We start from the raw sequence: 16,163 nt of genomic DNA, 5'->3' as shown, positions 1-16,163 counted from the left end.
CTGTGTCTCTCTGTCTCTGCTGCTATCTCTCTGTCTCAGTCTCTGTCTGTCTCTCTGTCTCTGTCTTTCTATCTCTCTCTGTGTCTCTCTATCTCTACCGCTATCTCTCTGTCTCTGTTTCTGTCTCTGTCTCTCTCTGACTCTGTGTGTCTCTCAGTCTCTGCCGCTATCTCTGTCTCTGTCTCTGTGTCTCTCTGTCTCTGCTGCTATCTCTCTGTCTCAGTCTCTGTCTGTCTCTCTGTCTCTGTCTTTCTATCTCTCTCTGTGTCTCTCTGTCTCTACCGCTATCTCTCTGTCTCTGTTTCTGTCTCTGTCTCTCTCTGACTCTGTGTCTCTCAGTCTCTGCCGCTATCTCTGTCTCTGTGTCTCTCAGTCTCTGCCGCTATCTCTATCTCTGTCTCTCTCTGTCTCTCTCTGACTCTGCTGCTATCTCTGTCTGTTTCTGTTTCTGTCTCTGTCTCTGTGTCTCTCTGTCTCTGCTGCTATCTCTCTGTCTCAGTCTCTGTCTGTCTCTCTGTCTCTGTCTTTCTATCTCTCTCTGTGTCTCTCTGTCTCTACCACTATCTCTCTCTCTCTCTGTCTCTCTCTCTGTCTCTCTCTCTGTCTGTCTCTCTCTCTCTCTGTCTCTGTCTCTCTCGCCTCCTCATCATCTCCATCCTTCTCAGTCCTTTCCTCCTCTCCTTCCAGACTTGGATTATATCATTGCATCACTGTGGGACCTCCCAGTGAGAAGATTCCCTCCCCCTAGACAGGTCAGCAGCCTCCCCCGCATCGGTCATCTGGAGACACCTGGGCCGCACCGGGATCTCGCACTCCTCAGAGGTCCTAGACCTCTTGGGTCGGTCCTTTGCTTCTCCTCCTACTTGCCTAGGCAGCTTTCTCGCTTCTTCTTCGGGGGAGGGAGGAGGCCTGAGCCGGGATGTTGTAGGTCTAGAGAATCCCCAGGGAGGCGCGGCTGGGCATTTCCGTAGCTGCTCTGCAGATAGCTCCGCTTTTCCAGAACTGCCCAGAGTGCTGAAGCACCAGAGACTTTCCTGGGGCCGCAGCCAGGCTGCATCAGAGAGATCTTGGTGGGAGGCTCCTGGACTTCCTGATGGCTGCCTCAATTAGAACCGGGTAGGCAAGCGCTGGGCGCTCCCCCGGGGAAATATAAAGTCCTGGAGAGGAACAACTGCAAAACGTTTGTATTGCTGCCACCTGAGAGGGTTCTTGGACCCCTAAACTTAGTCTCTGTGTGACCAGGTTGACCCTCAGGGAACTCTAAGGCGCAGCCACGAAGTTACACTAGGTTGAGGAAATCTCAAATCCTTAACTTTTAGGATATTTCCCCTGCACTTTGCACACAGTAGGTCCTTTAAAAATGTTTTCTCAGGGGCAGCTGGGTAGCTCAGTGGATAGAGCACCAGGCCTAGAGATGGGAGGTCCTGGGTTCAAATTTGACCTCAGACACTTCCCAGCTGTGTGACCCTGGACAAGTCACTTAACCCCCATTGACCAGCCCTTACTGCTCTTCTGCCTTGGAACCAGTACACAGTATTGATTCCAAGATGGAAGGTGAGGGTTTAAAAAAAAACTACCCCCCTTTCCACTTCATTCACTAGCTCTACTATCTACTGAAGATTTGGGATTTCTTTTTAAAACTTTTTCTCTTCTGCTTTTCCTCAGGATGGATCTTTTTTTTTTTTAATAAGGAAACAAAAATCTGGTATTTCCATCCACAAAAGTCTCTCCTTTTTCCTTCCCTCTTCCCTCCCCCCCATCCAGAAAGCAAGGAAGAAGGTCCCAAGCAAATGCCCATCCTGGCCTGTCTGCACTCTCAGGTGTTTTTACGTAGCTTTCCTCCTGGAGGCAGCAGTAGCATCCTTCATGACTCGTTCTCTGGAATTGTGGTGGGCTTTTGCATTGATCAGAGCTCCTGAGTCTCTTCTCTTTACTGCATCATTCTTAGTGTTCCTGGTTCTTCTCACTACACTGATCAGTTCATAGAAGTCTTCCCAGGTTTCTCTCACCTCCTTGGTACCACTCAATAGCCATCCAGCTCATCTATTTACTACCGGCTGCCCAGTCATTCTCCACTTGATGGGGTGAGAACAAAAATGAATATACAACAACTCAAATATTCTACTTCCAAGATGTACTAATAACAACCTGAAATCAAAAGCTAGAGTAAAGCCTGCCTAACCCCACTGTGATCTTGAGAAAGAAGAGAAAAGAGAGAGAGAGGGCTGAGACAGTGAACTATTTACAGACGTGACCACACAGTGTGGTGGAGAGAGGAGAGGCATTCTGGGAACTACTGCAGGACTTCTGGGGGATGAATCCAAGGGTTCAAAATTCTAGTGACTACAATGGGCACCTTCTTCTGGAGAAATCTTGAAAGTGCCACAGTTTGGAAGGATGTCCCGTCCCCCCACCAGATCCCCAGCAGCCACTAATGGTAGCGTTGCTAAGGTACCACCATCAATATGTGGTAAGTAGGTGATGGGGTTGGTACCTCCATGACCTAAGGCAGGGGTCTCTGGTGCTAATGTAACTCTTGAATCTGAGCCTCCTCTTAGAGGAGGAAGGACTTCTTCGGCAGTCTGCTCCTAGAATAGGTTCTAGCTCAACGTGGGGGTCCCCTGGAGGGTTGCTTTCATGGGTAACACCAAATCCAAGAGTCCTGGAATCTATTCTTCTAGCCAGAGAAGAGGGGGTAGCCCAGGGCAGCTGTCCTTCAAGGTGGCCTGGTGGGCACGTAGAAGAAGCTAGGAATGCAGCCTCCTCTCTGGAGAAGAGACCTCTGTAGAGAGCTGTCCTTGTGTGGCTGGAAAGTTCCAAGCAGAATAGACATCTCTAACCCTCTTCTCCAAGGGAGGCTCATTTCTTCCAGGAAGGTCCCCAGACGCCAACCCTCTGCTCTCCTCAGAGAGGGGTCCTCAGGCTCCCTTCAGTATCGTTGGTGTGTCCATAGGTGGAATAGCAGAGAAAGACACTGATCCAAATCATAGCGAAACAACAATCAGAGAAGCAAAACCAGCTCGACAGCAAGAGTCCTAGAGCTTACTCGAGGGGATGGCGACTCCCCTCCAGGCTTTTCCTCTCACACCCTTCATTAGGGTTGGCTTCTCCCATTTTCCCTCCCAGAGTTGGAAGCCAAAAACACCCAAAGTGACTCAAAGCTACTTGAGGAGTCCCCGAAGAGGCCTCGAGAAGGCTGGAGTTCTCTGGGTCTCCCCAAGCCTGCCCCCCATGAAGATTGGGGCACTCATCTTCACCAGTGACTGTCCCACAACAATGGACTTTGGGACAGGGTTACAGAGCCAAAGAGAGGAGATTTCGAGAACCATCTCCTGGAGGCAGGAGGTGATCAAAAGCCAAATTGGCGACAAGAAAGGGACCCGGACTTTGTACTCCACTAACAGAGTCACCCAGGGCAGGTTCAGAGGGAAGGTGGTTGCCTGTCAGTGACCCCAAGTATGCTGCCCTTCGGTGGGGGGCCAAGCCCTCCGGTGGGCTCTGGGGGGTCCCAAAGGGGTTCGACTACTAGAATGCCAGGGTGCTGCCTGTCTGGCCACCTCAAATGACAGTTCCCTTCCCCCGGAAACCAAAGGAGCACATTATTAAAAGGCAGGGCAGGACTCTATGGGGAAGGGGAAGGAAGGAAATGAGTATTCTATTAAGTCTTTACTATGAGCCAGGCAGTGGGCTGTGCTTTGCGAATATTCTCTCCTTTGATCCTCATAAAGAATTAAGCTTAAGCGATATTTTTATCCCCTTTTTGGGTGGAGGAAACTGAGCTGGTAGAAGAGAAGTGACTTGCCCAGGGTCACACAGTTAGCAAAGTTTGATGTTGGACCCATAAGAGAGAGAAGAGTCATGCTGAGTGTTTCTAGGAGTTCTTTGTGTGTCCTCCACCCAAGGAAGACACGTGTAGCCTTTCCTGTTTTCACGGGTGCTGAAGTCCCTTTTCACCCACAACTGTAGAGACTTGGGCACAAGCCATAGACAGAAGTTTCCCAGAGTCAGTGCTGGGTGGCTGCATTTCAATGCTGGTCTTGTTCCCTGGGAACTAAGGGGCTGGGAGTGCCGAACCATGGGCTGTAGCAGAAAAAAATGGAGACCCTCCAATGACACAGAATGAGCTTGGATTGGCAAGGAGCGCTAAAGGAAGCAGAGCAGAGAGCGGGGAGAGAGATGGGGATCACTGTCAGGAGAGAATGGGACAAAAGGGAGAAACCTCACCCTTTGTCTGATTCCTATCTTCCCTCTTATGGAGAATAATCTTTGAAAGAACCCCAACTGGCTTAATACAGAGCCGAAATCTGAGATAAGGAGGGAGGAGCAAGAAAGCCAGCACCTGGGGGCAGCTGGGTAGCTCAGTGGATGGAGAACCAGCCTAGAGATGGGAGGTCCTGGGTTCAAATCTGATCTCAGACACTTTCCAGTTGGGTGACCCTGGGCAAGTCACTTAACCCCCATTGCCCAGCCCTTATCACTCTTCTTCCTTGGAGCCAATCAGTACACAGTAGTGATCCCAAGATGGAAGTAAGGGTTTTAAAAAAAGGAAAAAAAGAAAGCCAGAACCTGTGTGACTTGGATGGGTACAAGTCACCAATCCCAGACAAACTAAAGCTCAAGGTACTGACATAATTGGGTCTGATTGTGGAGGAAAGGAAGCAAGGATCACACGAAAGCCAGTATGGCTTCTGCTGGTCTTGTTCATGCCCAACTGACCTCCTTTCCTTCTCTAGACTGGGTGATTGGGAGATTTATCAATGGAGTTTACCTAGACCAGCATTGGCAAAGTATTTGGGGGAGCTGCTCTGTTCCTCCTCTTCCCCATTTCCGAGGACATTTTCGCATGCCCCCCTCCCGTGTAGCCCCCCAAAGCGAGCATTTCCTCCCTCTGCTCTCTGGGGCCATGCAGGATGGTGGGGCTCACAGGCAGCATGAGGTTGCAGTTTGGGCACACAAACTTGGAAACCTTCGCCAAGGCTGACCTAGACTTTGCCATGTACCAGGCACCACGCTGAGCTCTGTGGGCACCAGGGCAATCTCTGCCCTCAGGAATCTCACAGGCATGGAGGAGGTGGTCCAGCTGGTGGCATCATGACAAGGTGTGAGTTTCCCAGCTGCTTTCCGCTGGCATTGCTCGCCCATGGCCACACAGCCACGAAGTGCCTGGTACAGTTCCAATTCCCTCATGAGACTGGTTTGGGGTAAGAAGCAAGACCGCGGCCCTCACCTTGTCTGCTCTTTGTGTTTCAGGAAGAACATGAGGCCTGGGAACCAAAGCCAGAGCTGTTCCTTCACAAGAGTCGACAGCCTGATGAGGACGGTGCAGCTGGGCGTCCACATCCCCACGTTCCTCCTGGGCCTCGGCCTCAACGTGCTGGCCATCCACAGCTTTGCCTCCTTCCTGAGGAAGCGGCAGGAGGAGTACAGGGCCACCTCCATCTACATGATCAATCTGGCGGCCTTCGATCTGCTGCTCGTGCTCTCTCTCCCATTCAAGATGGCGCTGTCCCAGGGCCCTGCCCACCCGGCGTCCTTCTGCACCATGGTGGAGTGCCTCTACTTCGTCAGCATGTACGGGAGCGTCTTCACCATCACTTTCATCAGCCTCGACCGCTACCTGTCCATCAGGTACCCGATGGAGGTCAAACACCTCCGATCGCCGAGGAACATCTCCATCGTCTGCTGCACCATCTGGGCCCTGGTGTGGGCGGCCAGCATCCCCATCTACTCCTTTCACGGAGAGGCGGGCAACTCCACGTGCTTCCACAACATGTCGAGCGGAGCCTGGAGCGTCTCGGCCATCGTCCCTCTGCAGCTCTTCGGATTTCTCCTTCCCATGGCCACCGTCTGCTTCTGCTCCTTCAGCAGCATCTACATTCTGCTGGGCAAGGCAGAGCAGAGGAAGACTCTGGCCAGGAAGAGGGCGGACGTCATCCGCTCCATTGCCGCCAGCCTGGCCGTCTTTGTGGCCTCCTTCCTGCCCGTCCACCTCTGCATCTTCCTGCAGTTCCTGGTGAGGAATGACTTCATCCAAGACTGCCCTACCAAGCAGGGCATCAGCTTCTCCCTGCAGCTGGCCCTCTGCCTCTCCAACGTCAACTGTTGCTTGGATGTCTTCTGCTACTACTTTGTTAACAGAGAGTTCAGGGCAGGGATTTTGACTCACCACCGGCCTTCCAGGGCTCAGCTTTTCCGACAAGAGAGCATGGCCGCGAGCACTGAGGATACAGAGGGAAAGCTCTAAGATGAAGGAGGAGGACGGGGAGAGGACTCTCTCGCTAAGGCTTGAAGGAAGCCAAAGAAGGGCACGGAGACCCAAGGAGGAGAAGGGACTAGAGCAGAAAGACACCTTAGAGGCCATTGAGTCCTCCTCTCTCATTTTACAGAGAGGGAAACTGATGCCCACAGAAATGATTTGGCCACACCTTGTGAGTAGCACAACCAGAATTAGAACCCGGGTCTCCTGGCTCCCAGTCAAGGACTCTTCCCACAGATTCTTGTAGTTGGTCCCATCAGATGTCACCTGCCCTTTGCAGGACTGGATTCCATGCAGTCTGTCCTGAGGAGTCCGACTTCTAATGCCAGGGTACAATTTCAGATTTGAAGGATTCTGACGTCCTGGATGACTTTGGGGGAAGCGAAGAGAGGGGCAATCAAACCCGACTGCTATTCCAGAAAAAGAGGAGGACTCGGGGGCGACGCCGCCGTCTCCATCCACAAAGTCTTTGTCCTGCACCATTATCTCCCATACTTGGTGAGGTCGTCTTTGACCCTGGGAAAATGATCCTCTTCCGGCTCAAAGCTGAGTGGAATTTTACAGCCTTTAGGAACAACGTCCCAAATTTCTCCTTTAAAATTAATGTGGTGGGGCAACGAAATGGCAGACCTAGAGACTGGACTTTCTGGGGTCAAATCTGACCTCGGACATTTTCTGAGGCATTTAACCCCTTGTTGCCTAGCCTTTACTGCTCTTCTGCCTTGGAACGATACACAGTACTGATTCCAAGATGGAAGGGAAGGGATTGAAAAAACACTTCTTTAGTTTAATGTGGAGCTGAACAAGATTGGCCTGGAAGTAGGACTGAGGACAGGCATCTCCCTCTCTTCTCAGCCGAAGTGTAGAACATGGCAGATACAGTACTGGCAGAATTGGTTAGCCTAATGGCTAGTTTTGAGGGTTTTCCCCTCTTTAAAAAAATGACTTCGTACAGAACTGAAATCTGAGATAAGGAGAGAAGAGCAAGAAGGCCAGCAGCTGTGTGACCTGGGCGGGTAGCAGTCGGGAGAAGGCAGAAAAACTTTGCACAGAAGGTGGCATCTGGGCTGTGTCCTGAAGGAAGAGAAGACTGAGGGAGAGGGAGAGGGCATTCCAGGCATGGGGGGCGGCCAGGAAATGGGAGCTGAAGCGCCATTTGTGACAAGTAGATGCCCAACTGACCAAACTGTGTATTCCCTTTGGCCTGCTCATTTTAGGCCTACGTGACACCCCCAGGAAATCGGGGAAGGAAAAGTCCTGTATATGCAAAAACATTAATAACAGCCCCTTTCATGGTAGCCTGAAACTGGAAGTGAAGGGAATGCCTTCCTGCTGGGGAACGGTCAAGCAAACCACCCTCTGAGTGGAATGGAATATGACGTCACAAGAAAAGACAAAATGGGCAAATTCAGAGGAAACTGGGAATTCTTCTGTGAGCTGATGCAGAGTGAAGTGAGCAGAACTAGGAGGACAATTTATACTGTGATAACATACTGGAGAAAAAGATCTTCCAAAGACTTTAGAGCTAATCAGTGCAATGATAAACCATGAGTCCAAAAGAGTCAAGAGAAAAGGCACTTCCTTAGGTTATTTGCCGTCTAGGCTTTAAGAGATTTCACTAGAACTGTGATGGTGAACCTATGGCACATGTGCCATTTTCGACGACAGCCACATACAGAGAAGTATGGGGCCGCATGCTGAGAAAGACTTTTTTTTTTCTCAAAGTGGCACACCACTTGAGTTATGCTCAGTTTTTTGGCAAATTTTGACATACCAAGCTCAAAAGATTGCCCATCACTGCTCTAGAGCAAAGATGAACAATGTGGAGATCCGTAGCAAGTGAGAACATTTAGACAACCCATTGGAATGGCTTGTTGACTCTGGGAGGGGGGAGGGAAAGAAAATGAATCATGGAAACATGGGAAAATATTTAAAAATTAAAATAAAATAAAAGACATCCTCACCTCCAGCCAGAGAGAAATGGTGGACTTAAAATGCAGAGATGTGGATCTGGGGCATGGCTAACTATGTGACACTAGGCAAATCTCTTAACCCCTGGGTGCTCTGGGCAGCCCTAAGATTAGGAGTTGCAGAAAAGGTGTCAGCCTGCAATGACTAAAGCGGTTTCCTTTTCAAGGAGTTTTTCCAGAGGATGGAATCGCAGCTCCGGTCCTTTAGCGCATCAATTCATAAAAGCCATCTCGTTGTCTGAAGTCCTCCCGTTTGTCATTTCCTGGTTCCATCCCATTCATTTTCCACAGTACATCCTCAGTCATTAGGCATGGGATGGAACCAGGAGCAACATTGCCCTGGTGTCCTAGATGGCAAGAGAAATCAAACTGTGGCCAACGAGCACACAAATGAGCCGAGTCTCTGCCTGACAAGACATTTAGGGAGATGGCCAGCATAACAGGCTTTCCTCCACTCAATAACTTAATTTCATATAATTATCCAGGAGAAAATTGCAGATTGAAAGCAGCATATTTATTCCTCATCATCTCCAGATCCTGCTGCCTGCTCTAATTAAATTCTGCGGGGCTGGAACAGAGTAGAGCCACTCATTACGTAGGATGTAATCAATTTTGATTTCATGTAATTGAGCTTTGAAGTCTGGTCCCTTCTGGGGATGAGAGAGAATATTGGCAAGAGCCACATTTCTCCTAATGGGTCCGCTTGGCCCATTGAAACGTCGGTCACCAGCATCCAAGAGATGCTTCTTCGTTGTCTGGCCCGGGGAGTTAGGGAGGAGCCTTTCCAGCAAACACCAACGAAGCAAAAGGAGGGTGAGGAAGGGGGCTGGTTCTGCCCTGACTGCCAGAGCGAGACGTAGGCTTTCAGAAAATCACTTTGGCATCTGGGAGGGGTGAGTAGACACCAGAAAGCAGTCAGGAGGCCATTGGCAAGAGGTCCAGGCAAGAAGGGATGAGGGCCCAAAGTGCAAGATGTGTGAAGCCTCCGGATCTGGTTTCTCCTCCCAAGAGTACTCTTCCTACTGCCCAGAAATGTCCAACATAGCAGAGTACAGATACTAAAGGATCTGCCTCCATTAGTGCCACTTTTGCCAGATAAGACTTTCTCCTCTCCTATTTCTCTCTTATTTGGTCTCTTCGATCTCCCTTGGCATTTCTCATCCTGTTGTGGATTCTCTCTTAGTCAAATGTCTCCTTTCTGTACGATATGGAGTCATAAAGGAAAGTTGTAGGGGTATAAGCCTCCAAAGCCACAGGAACTAGTGTGGCCTCTTTTATGTGGACAGGAGAGAACTGGGTAGCTCAGTGGATTGAGAGTCAGACCTAGAGATGGGAGGTCCTGGGCTCAAATCTGGCCTCAGACACTTCTCAGCTGTGTGACCCTGGGAAAGTCACTTGACCCCCATTGCCTAGCCCTGACCATTCTTCTGCCTTGGAGCCAATACACAGTACTGATTCTAAGACAGAAGGTAAGGGTTTAAAAAAATTAAGTGGATGGCCACCAACAAAGGCTGCTCTGGATGTGGTCAACTATTCCCTGACTCTTTTTTTTAAACCTTCTTTAAAATAATTGTATATAACTAAAATCATTGTTTCTAGAAAGATACCTGATGGTACGGGGATGTTAGTAAATCAAGGAATGATTGTCTAGGTCCAGGATCAGGACACAGGCTTTGGGAAGGCCAGCAGGATAAAGCTTTCGGGATATCACATGCTATTAAACAGGGTTTATTTAAGATAAGGGAAGGGAATTGGGATGCTCCATCTAAAGAATACAAACAAACCTCCCACCAAATCTAGCTGGTAGCTTTAGAGAGATGATGCAGCTCTCTTCCTAAGAGCCCCAGTTCCTAGAATACAATACACGTTACTAACCCAAATCCCCCCTTAGATGGAAATAGAGGCAGTAGGGTTGGCAGGTGAGCAGGAACAGGGCTCAAAGGAAAGGTCTCACTGACAGATTGGCTTTCGGTGTCTCCAGCAGCTCTGTAGGAACATCTCTCAGTCAGCATCAACAGGATACACAGGAACAGGGAGTTGGTAAGATGGATCACAGGAAAGCCACCGGAGAGAGGTCAGCCCGTTCACCAGGTCCACTCAACCTCCAGCTTCACTGTCTGTTAGAAGAAGACAGTCCTGTCACTTCTCCAAAATTCTAGAACCTTCCTGCTTCTGCCTTTTCAGCAGCTCCTACTCCTGCTCATTTCCTTATAATACCTTCCATCTGTCAATATGAAATCTAGAAACCCCAAACTTGTACCCTAGCAAGATCTGATGAACAAGGGTCTCTAGATTCCATGTTGACACATCTTAGAATCAATACTATGTATTGGCTCCAAGGCAGAAGAGTGGTAAGGGCTAGGCAATGGGGGTCAAGTGACTTGCCCAGGGTCACCCAGCTAGGAAGTGTCTGAGGACAGATTTGAACCCAGGACCTCCCATCTGTAGGCCTGGCTCTCTAATCACTTAACCACCCAGCTGCCTCCTATTTAACTTAACTATTGATAATAGCTTCCTGATTGGCCTCTCTGCCTCCAGTATCTCCTCTCACTCCACTCTATTGTCAAAGTGATTTTCTTAAAGCATAGGTCTGACCATGTCAGTCAGGGGAGAAACAGCTCCCCTTCTCAATCTCAGTTTGCTTTGTTGGCATTTGCTAGGGAGTGACTAGACCTCTGAGTCTCCCCTGTGGCCAGTGTTTGCATGATTCGGCACCTGCCTTTTTCTTGGAGTCTTTGGTATCAGTTCTTGAAATTCAGACATGTTGATCCTAGCCACTCCTGGTGTTCTGTCTTTGATCTTCTATCTAGAAACTTACCTATGTGAAGGACCCCAGAGACCTGTCCTGGGCTTCAATAACAAAGCTGCCATTGGCATGTTCATTTAGTTACTCTTCACTACGATTCATCTAACATCAATCAATTCAACAGGCATTTTAAGCCGCAGTTCTGTACCGGGTCCTGTGAGAGGTAAATGGAGCTAGAAAGGCAAAAAAAAGTAGTCCTTGACCTTGAGAAGTTTGCATTATAGGAGGGAGAAGAGAGCGAAAAAGAGAGAGGGAGAGAGGGAGAGAGAGAGAGAGAGAGAGAGAGAGAGAGAGAGAGAGAGAGAGAGAGAGAGAAAGACAGAGAGAAAGACAGAGAGAGAAAAAGAGAGAGAGGGAGAGAGAGAGAGAGAGAGAGAGAGAGAGAGAGAGAGAGAGAGAGAGAGAGAGAGAGAGAAGACAGAGAGAGAAAAAGAAAGAGAGAGAGGGAGAGAGAGAGAGAGAGAGAGAGGGAGAGAGAGAGAGAAAGACAGAGAGAGAGAAAAAGAAAGAGAGAGAAGGAGAGAGAGAGAGAGAGAGAGAGAGAGAGAGAGAGAGAGAGAGAGAGAGAGAGAGAGAGAGAGAGAGAGAAAGGGAAGGAGGAAGAGGCGGAAGGAAAGTGGAGAAAATGAATAAATCAGTAAGTGAACAATTAAATGAATGAATGGACAAATAAAGAGTAAATAGATAAATAATCATTTGAGGAGAAAGAGAGACAGAGAGAAACACAGAGAGAATGCATTAAGAAGTGAGGAAATCAAGAAAGACTTCATGTAAGCAGTGACCCACTGGATCTTAAAGGTTCTAAGAGGTGAAAATGAGGAAGGTGAACATCCAGGCATGAGGAACAGCCCACTAGCCCAAAAGGGCTCTCTCTAGTAGATGGGGGGACGCTTTGGGGAACAACAAACAAAGCAGATTGACTGGAATGTAGAGTAAAGGGGAGAGCAGGCCTGGAAAGGTAAGGTGGAGCCAGGTATTTTGAAGGTCAAGCTGAGAGGACGCTAGAGGTAAGAGAGAATGACTGAAGCTTCTTGAGCAGAGGAATGACATAGTTAGGCTTGTATTACAAGAGGAAGGTCATTTTGGCAGCTTTATCTCATGGAAGACCAATTGGAGATGGGAGAGATCAGCTAGATGGGAAGCTTTTTGAGTTATCCAAAGGTAAGATGATGAGGGCCTGAGATAGGGAAGGAGAGGAGGGAGATGATGGGAAGGTTGCTAATGAAGGTAGAATCCCGATGACCCAAAAACTGATTGGATTTGAGGGATGAGGGAGAGGACAGAGACATTGATGACCCTGAGGTTGAGAATCTGGGGAACTGGTGAGGTGGTGAAGCCCTAAACAGAGTTAGGGAAGTCAAGAGGAGAAGACTTGGGATTTGTACCATCTTTAAATAGTATTTCTTAATCACAATAACTCATATTTCTATCATGTCTTAAGGTTTATATGGCACTTTTATGATGGCAGTCCCAGGAGTCGGGAAATGAAGTTATCATTACTTCTGTTTTACAGATGAGGGAACAGAAGTTTCAGTCAGGAAATGGCTTGTTTGAAGGCTTGGCAGGCAGGTTAAATCAAGTTGAGAGTAACCAACAGGCCTCAAGCTCATCAGTACCTTGGCAGAATATCTACCCCCAAGCATGTGAAGACTTCCCCCCAGCAGAAGGAGCAGATTAGAAAAAATTGTTCCAGTGACCAGAAAAATGACCAAAGCAGATGTCCTTCATAGACACCAAGATCATCCACTGCATCCTGGGTCATCACCAGTCATCATAATTTTTGTCATATCACTGAATTCAATGACTGGGGGAAAGAGTGATCCTTAAATCTAATTCACAATCTGGTCAAGATTTCATTCTATAATGTCATTGGTCCCCTTCAAAAATGAAGGATGAAAAATAGAAAGACAACTAGTGAATAACAGAGTCAGAATTTAAATTCAGGCTTGACCTTCAATTCTCTTTTCACTATATGATGCTATGAGAATACCTATAAGTCTTTCTTAATTTTCCAACTTTAAGGTTAAATCAACTTATCACTTTGTCAGTCACTAAACATAGCTTCATTTATTAGGACAATTACATCCATTGACAGAGAGAGCTTGAATAAAATCTCTCTAATTGTATAGAAATTTTCCAACAAAAGACTGGCTTTATGTGGCAGGAAAAAACATTGGCCTGGGGCCTAGAAGACCTGGATTCGAATGCCATCTCTTTCACTGAGCAGCTATGTGACCTTAGGCAAATCATTTTGCCTTTCTGAGATAGGAACTTTTCTCCTATAAAATGGGGTATCTAGTCAACATCTTATACCCCATACCAAGATAAATTCAAAATGGGTAAATGACTTAAATATAAGGAGTGAAATCATAAATTAGGTAAACATAGATTGGTATACCTGTCAGATCTGTGGGAAAGGAAGGAATTTAAAACCAAGCAAGAAAACATTGCAAAATGTAAAATGAATGACTTTGATTATATCAAATTTAAAAGTTTTTGTACAAACAAAACCAATGCAACCAAAATTAGAAGGAAAGCAACCAACTGGGAGAACATTTTTATAACAAAATTCTCTGACAAAGGTTTAGTTTTACAAATACATAATGAACTAAGTCAAATCTACAAAAAATCAAGTCATTCCCCAATTGACAAATGGTCAAGGGATATGAATAGGCAGTTTTCACAGAATGAAATCAAAACTATCAATAAGCATAGGAAAAAGTGTTCTAAATCCCACCTGATTAGAGAAATGAAAATTGAAACAACTCTAAGGTACTATCTCACACCTAGCAGAGTGGCCAATATGACAGCAAAGGAAAGTGATAAATGCTGGAGGGGATGTGACAAAATTGGTATGCTAATACACTGCTGGTGGAGTTGTGAATTGGTCTAACTATTCTGGAGAGCAATATGGAATATGTGCAAAGGGCTTTAAATAAATGTCTGCCCTTTAATCCAGCCATACTATTGCTGGGTTTGTACCCCAACAAAATAATAAGGAAAAAGACTTGTACAAGAATATTCATAGACACATAGTTTGTGGTGGCAAAAAATTGGAAAATGAGGGGTGTCCCTTGATTGGGGAATGACTGAACAAATTATGGTATATGTTGGTGATGGAATACTATTTTCCTAAAGGAATAATGAACTGGAGGAATTCCATGTGAACTGGAACGACCTCCAGGAATTGATGCAGTGAAAGGAGCAGAACCAGGAGAACATTGTATACAGAGACTGATACACCGTAGTAAAATCGAATGTAATGGACTTTTCTACCAGGAGCAATGCAATGACCCAGGACAATCCAGAGGGACTTAGGAGAAAGAGGCTATCCACATCCAGAGAAAGAACTGTGGAACCAGAAACGCAGAAGAAAAATATATGATCAACCATGTAGTGTGATAGGGATGGGATTCAGGTTTTGATGTTAAAAGATCACTCTACTGCAGATATGAATAACATGGAAACAGGTTTTGAACACGTATAACCCAGTGGAACTGCTTGTTGGCTTTGGGACTGGGGAGGAGGAAACGGGGGGGGGAGGAAAGGGGGTATCATTAATCATGGAATCATGGAAAAATATTCTAAATAAAAACAATTTTTTTTAAATAGGGCATCTAGGTGGCACAGCGGAAACAGTACCAGGTCTGGAGTCAGGAAGACTCATATTCCTGAGTTCAAATCTAGTCTCAGAGACTTCCTAACAGTGTCACCATAGGCAAGTCACTTAACCCTGCTGACCTCAGTTTCCTCATCAGTACAATTAGCTGGAGAAGGAAATGGCAAACTATTCTAGTATCTTTGCCAAAAGAAATCTCAAGTGGGGGCACAAAGAGTCAGACACAATTGAAAATGAGTGAACAAATAAAGGAGTATCTATTTGATCTCTGAGATTTCTTCTTGACCATCACATCCTATAATTCCATGTTACCAATCTTTCTATTCATAGTGGTATAATAGGAAGAGACTAGGTCTTTGGAGTCATATCCTGGCATGACTATGATCTACCTTGTGTTTCCCTGAGCAAGTCACTTCCCTGCTTGGACCTCAATGTACTCATCTGCAAAATGAGGACAATAGTCAGAGCTGATATTTATTTGAAGCTTTAAGATTATATTACATATATTAGCTGATTTGAGCTTCACAGTGAGGCTTCTTGGAGGAGGTGGGTCTGGTGATGGGTTTCCAGGAAGGAGGAAGAATTTGAACTGTATCCACAATGGAAGGAGGAGAGTAAATAGGACCTCATTGTACTTAGGTCTAGAGGTTCATTCATAGGCTCCCAGAGCTAGAGCAAGAAGAGAATTTATAGGCCATTGAATTCAACCCCCTTATTTTACAGATGAAGAAACTGAGGTGCAGAGCGTGGGAGGAACTTGCTCAAAATCCCATGTGCATCTCTTCCCACCTAAAGTCTGACCCTAGGAAAACTGGTCATTGCTAGCCTTTCCCTGGCAAAGCCACATGAATATTTTTTCTTCCCATGTGAATTTACATCAAAGAATGACCAACAGGTTTTATGATTAGCCCCCCCCTCTTTTTTTTACAGATGAAGAATCTGAGGCAAACAGTTAAATGACTTATCCAAGGTCTTGCCCATATAATAAATGTCTGAGACCAGATTTGGACTCAGATCTTCCCAACTCCAGGTCCAACATTCTATCTGCTGCAGCTCCAGGCTGCTTCTAAGCCACTTTCCAGTAGGGATGAATGAGTCCCCTGAATGAGTGTTCACTGCTTCAAATTCTCTTCCTCTTTCAAGACCCAACTCTAGGCAACCTTCCATAATGACTTCAATAGCCTGCATAATCTAATTGAGTGCCATCAAGTTCCAAAATGCTCTATTTTCAAATTAAGTAATCAATCAGCAAGCATCGCTTACCAAGTATGAGACACTGCGCTAGGTGAGTTGCTGGGAGGCCAAAAACCCTGATGATCCCTGCTGCAGAGCTCACTTTCTAATGGGGAAGAGAGCACAGCTACGTATTCATGGGTTTATATAATAAATATAGAGGGAATCGATAGAAATATGTGCAAAGAAAGGCATTCCATGCAGGATAGTCTGAGAGGGATCAGGAAATACATCGTGCAGAAGAAAAAGCTACACCTCAAAGGAAAAGGGAGACTCCAT

The 16,163-nt window shown here is 46.8% G+C and overlaps 1 protein-coding gene across 1 annotated transcript; it reads left to right on the top strand.

Annotated features, from left to right (window-relative positions):
- The first annotated feature begins 4,910 nt into the window (after positions 1-4,910).
- GPR55 (G protein-coupled receptor 55) lies at positions 4,911-6,244 on the top strand. The gene is made up of 2 exons (XM_056814782.1): positions 4,911-4,996; positions 5,251-6,244. Exons 1-2 carry the CDS (start codon positions 4,911-4,913, stop codon positions 6,242-6,244), a joined length of 1,080 nt encoding a protein of 359 aa, XP_056670760.1.
- Positions 6,245-16,163: the final 9,919 nt, after the last annotated feature.

This window comes from Monodelphis domestica, chromosome 2 (assembly GCF_027887165.1).
Source record: "Monodelphis domestica isolate mMonDom1 chromosome 2, mMonDom1.pri, whole genome shotgun sequence".
Taxonomy (NCBI): Eukaryota; Metazoa; Chordata; class Mammalia; order Didelphimorphia; family Didelphidae; genus Monodelphis; species Monodelphis domestica.
Note: the sequence above shows the minus strand (reverse complement) of the source record. Positions and strands in the feature narration are given on the sequence as shown.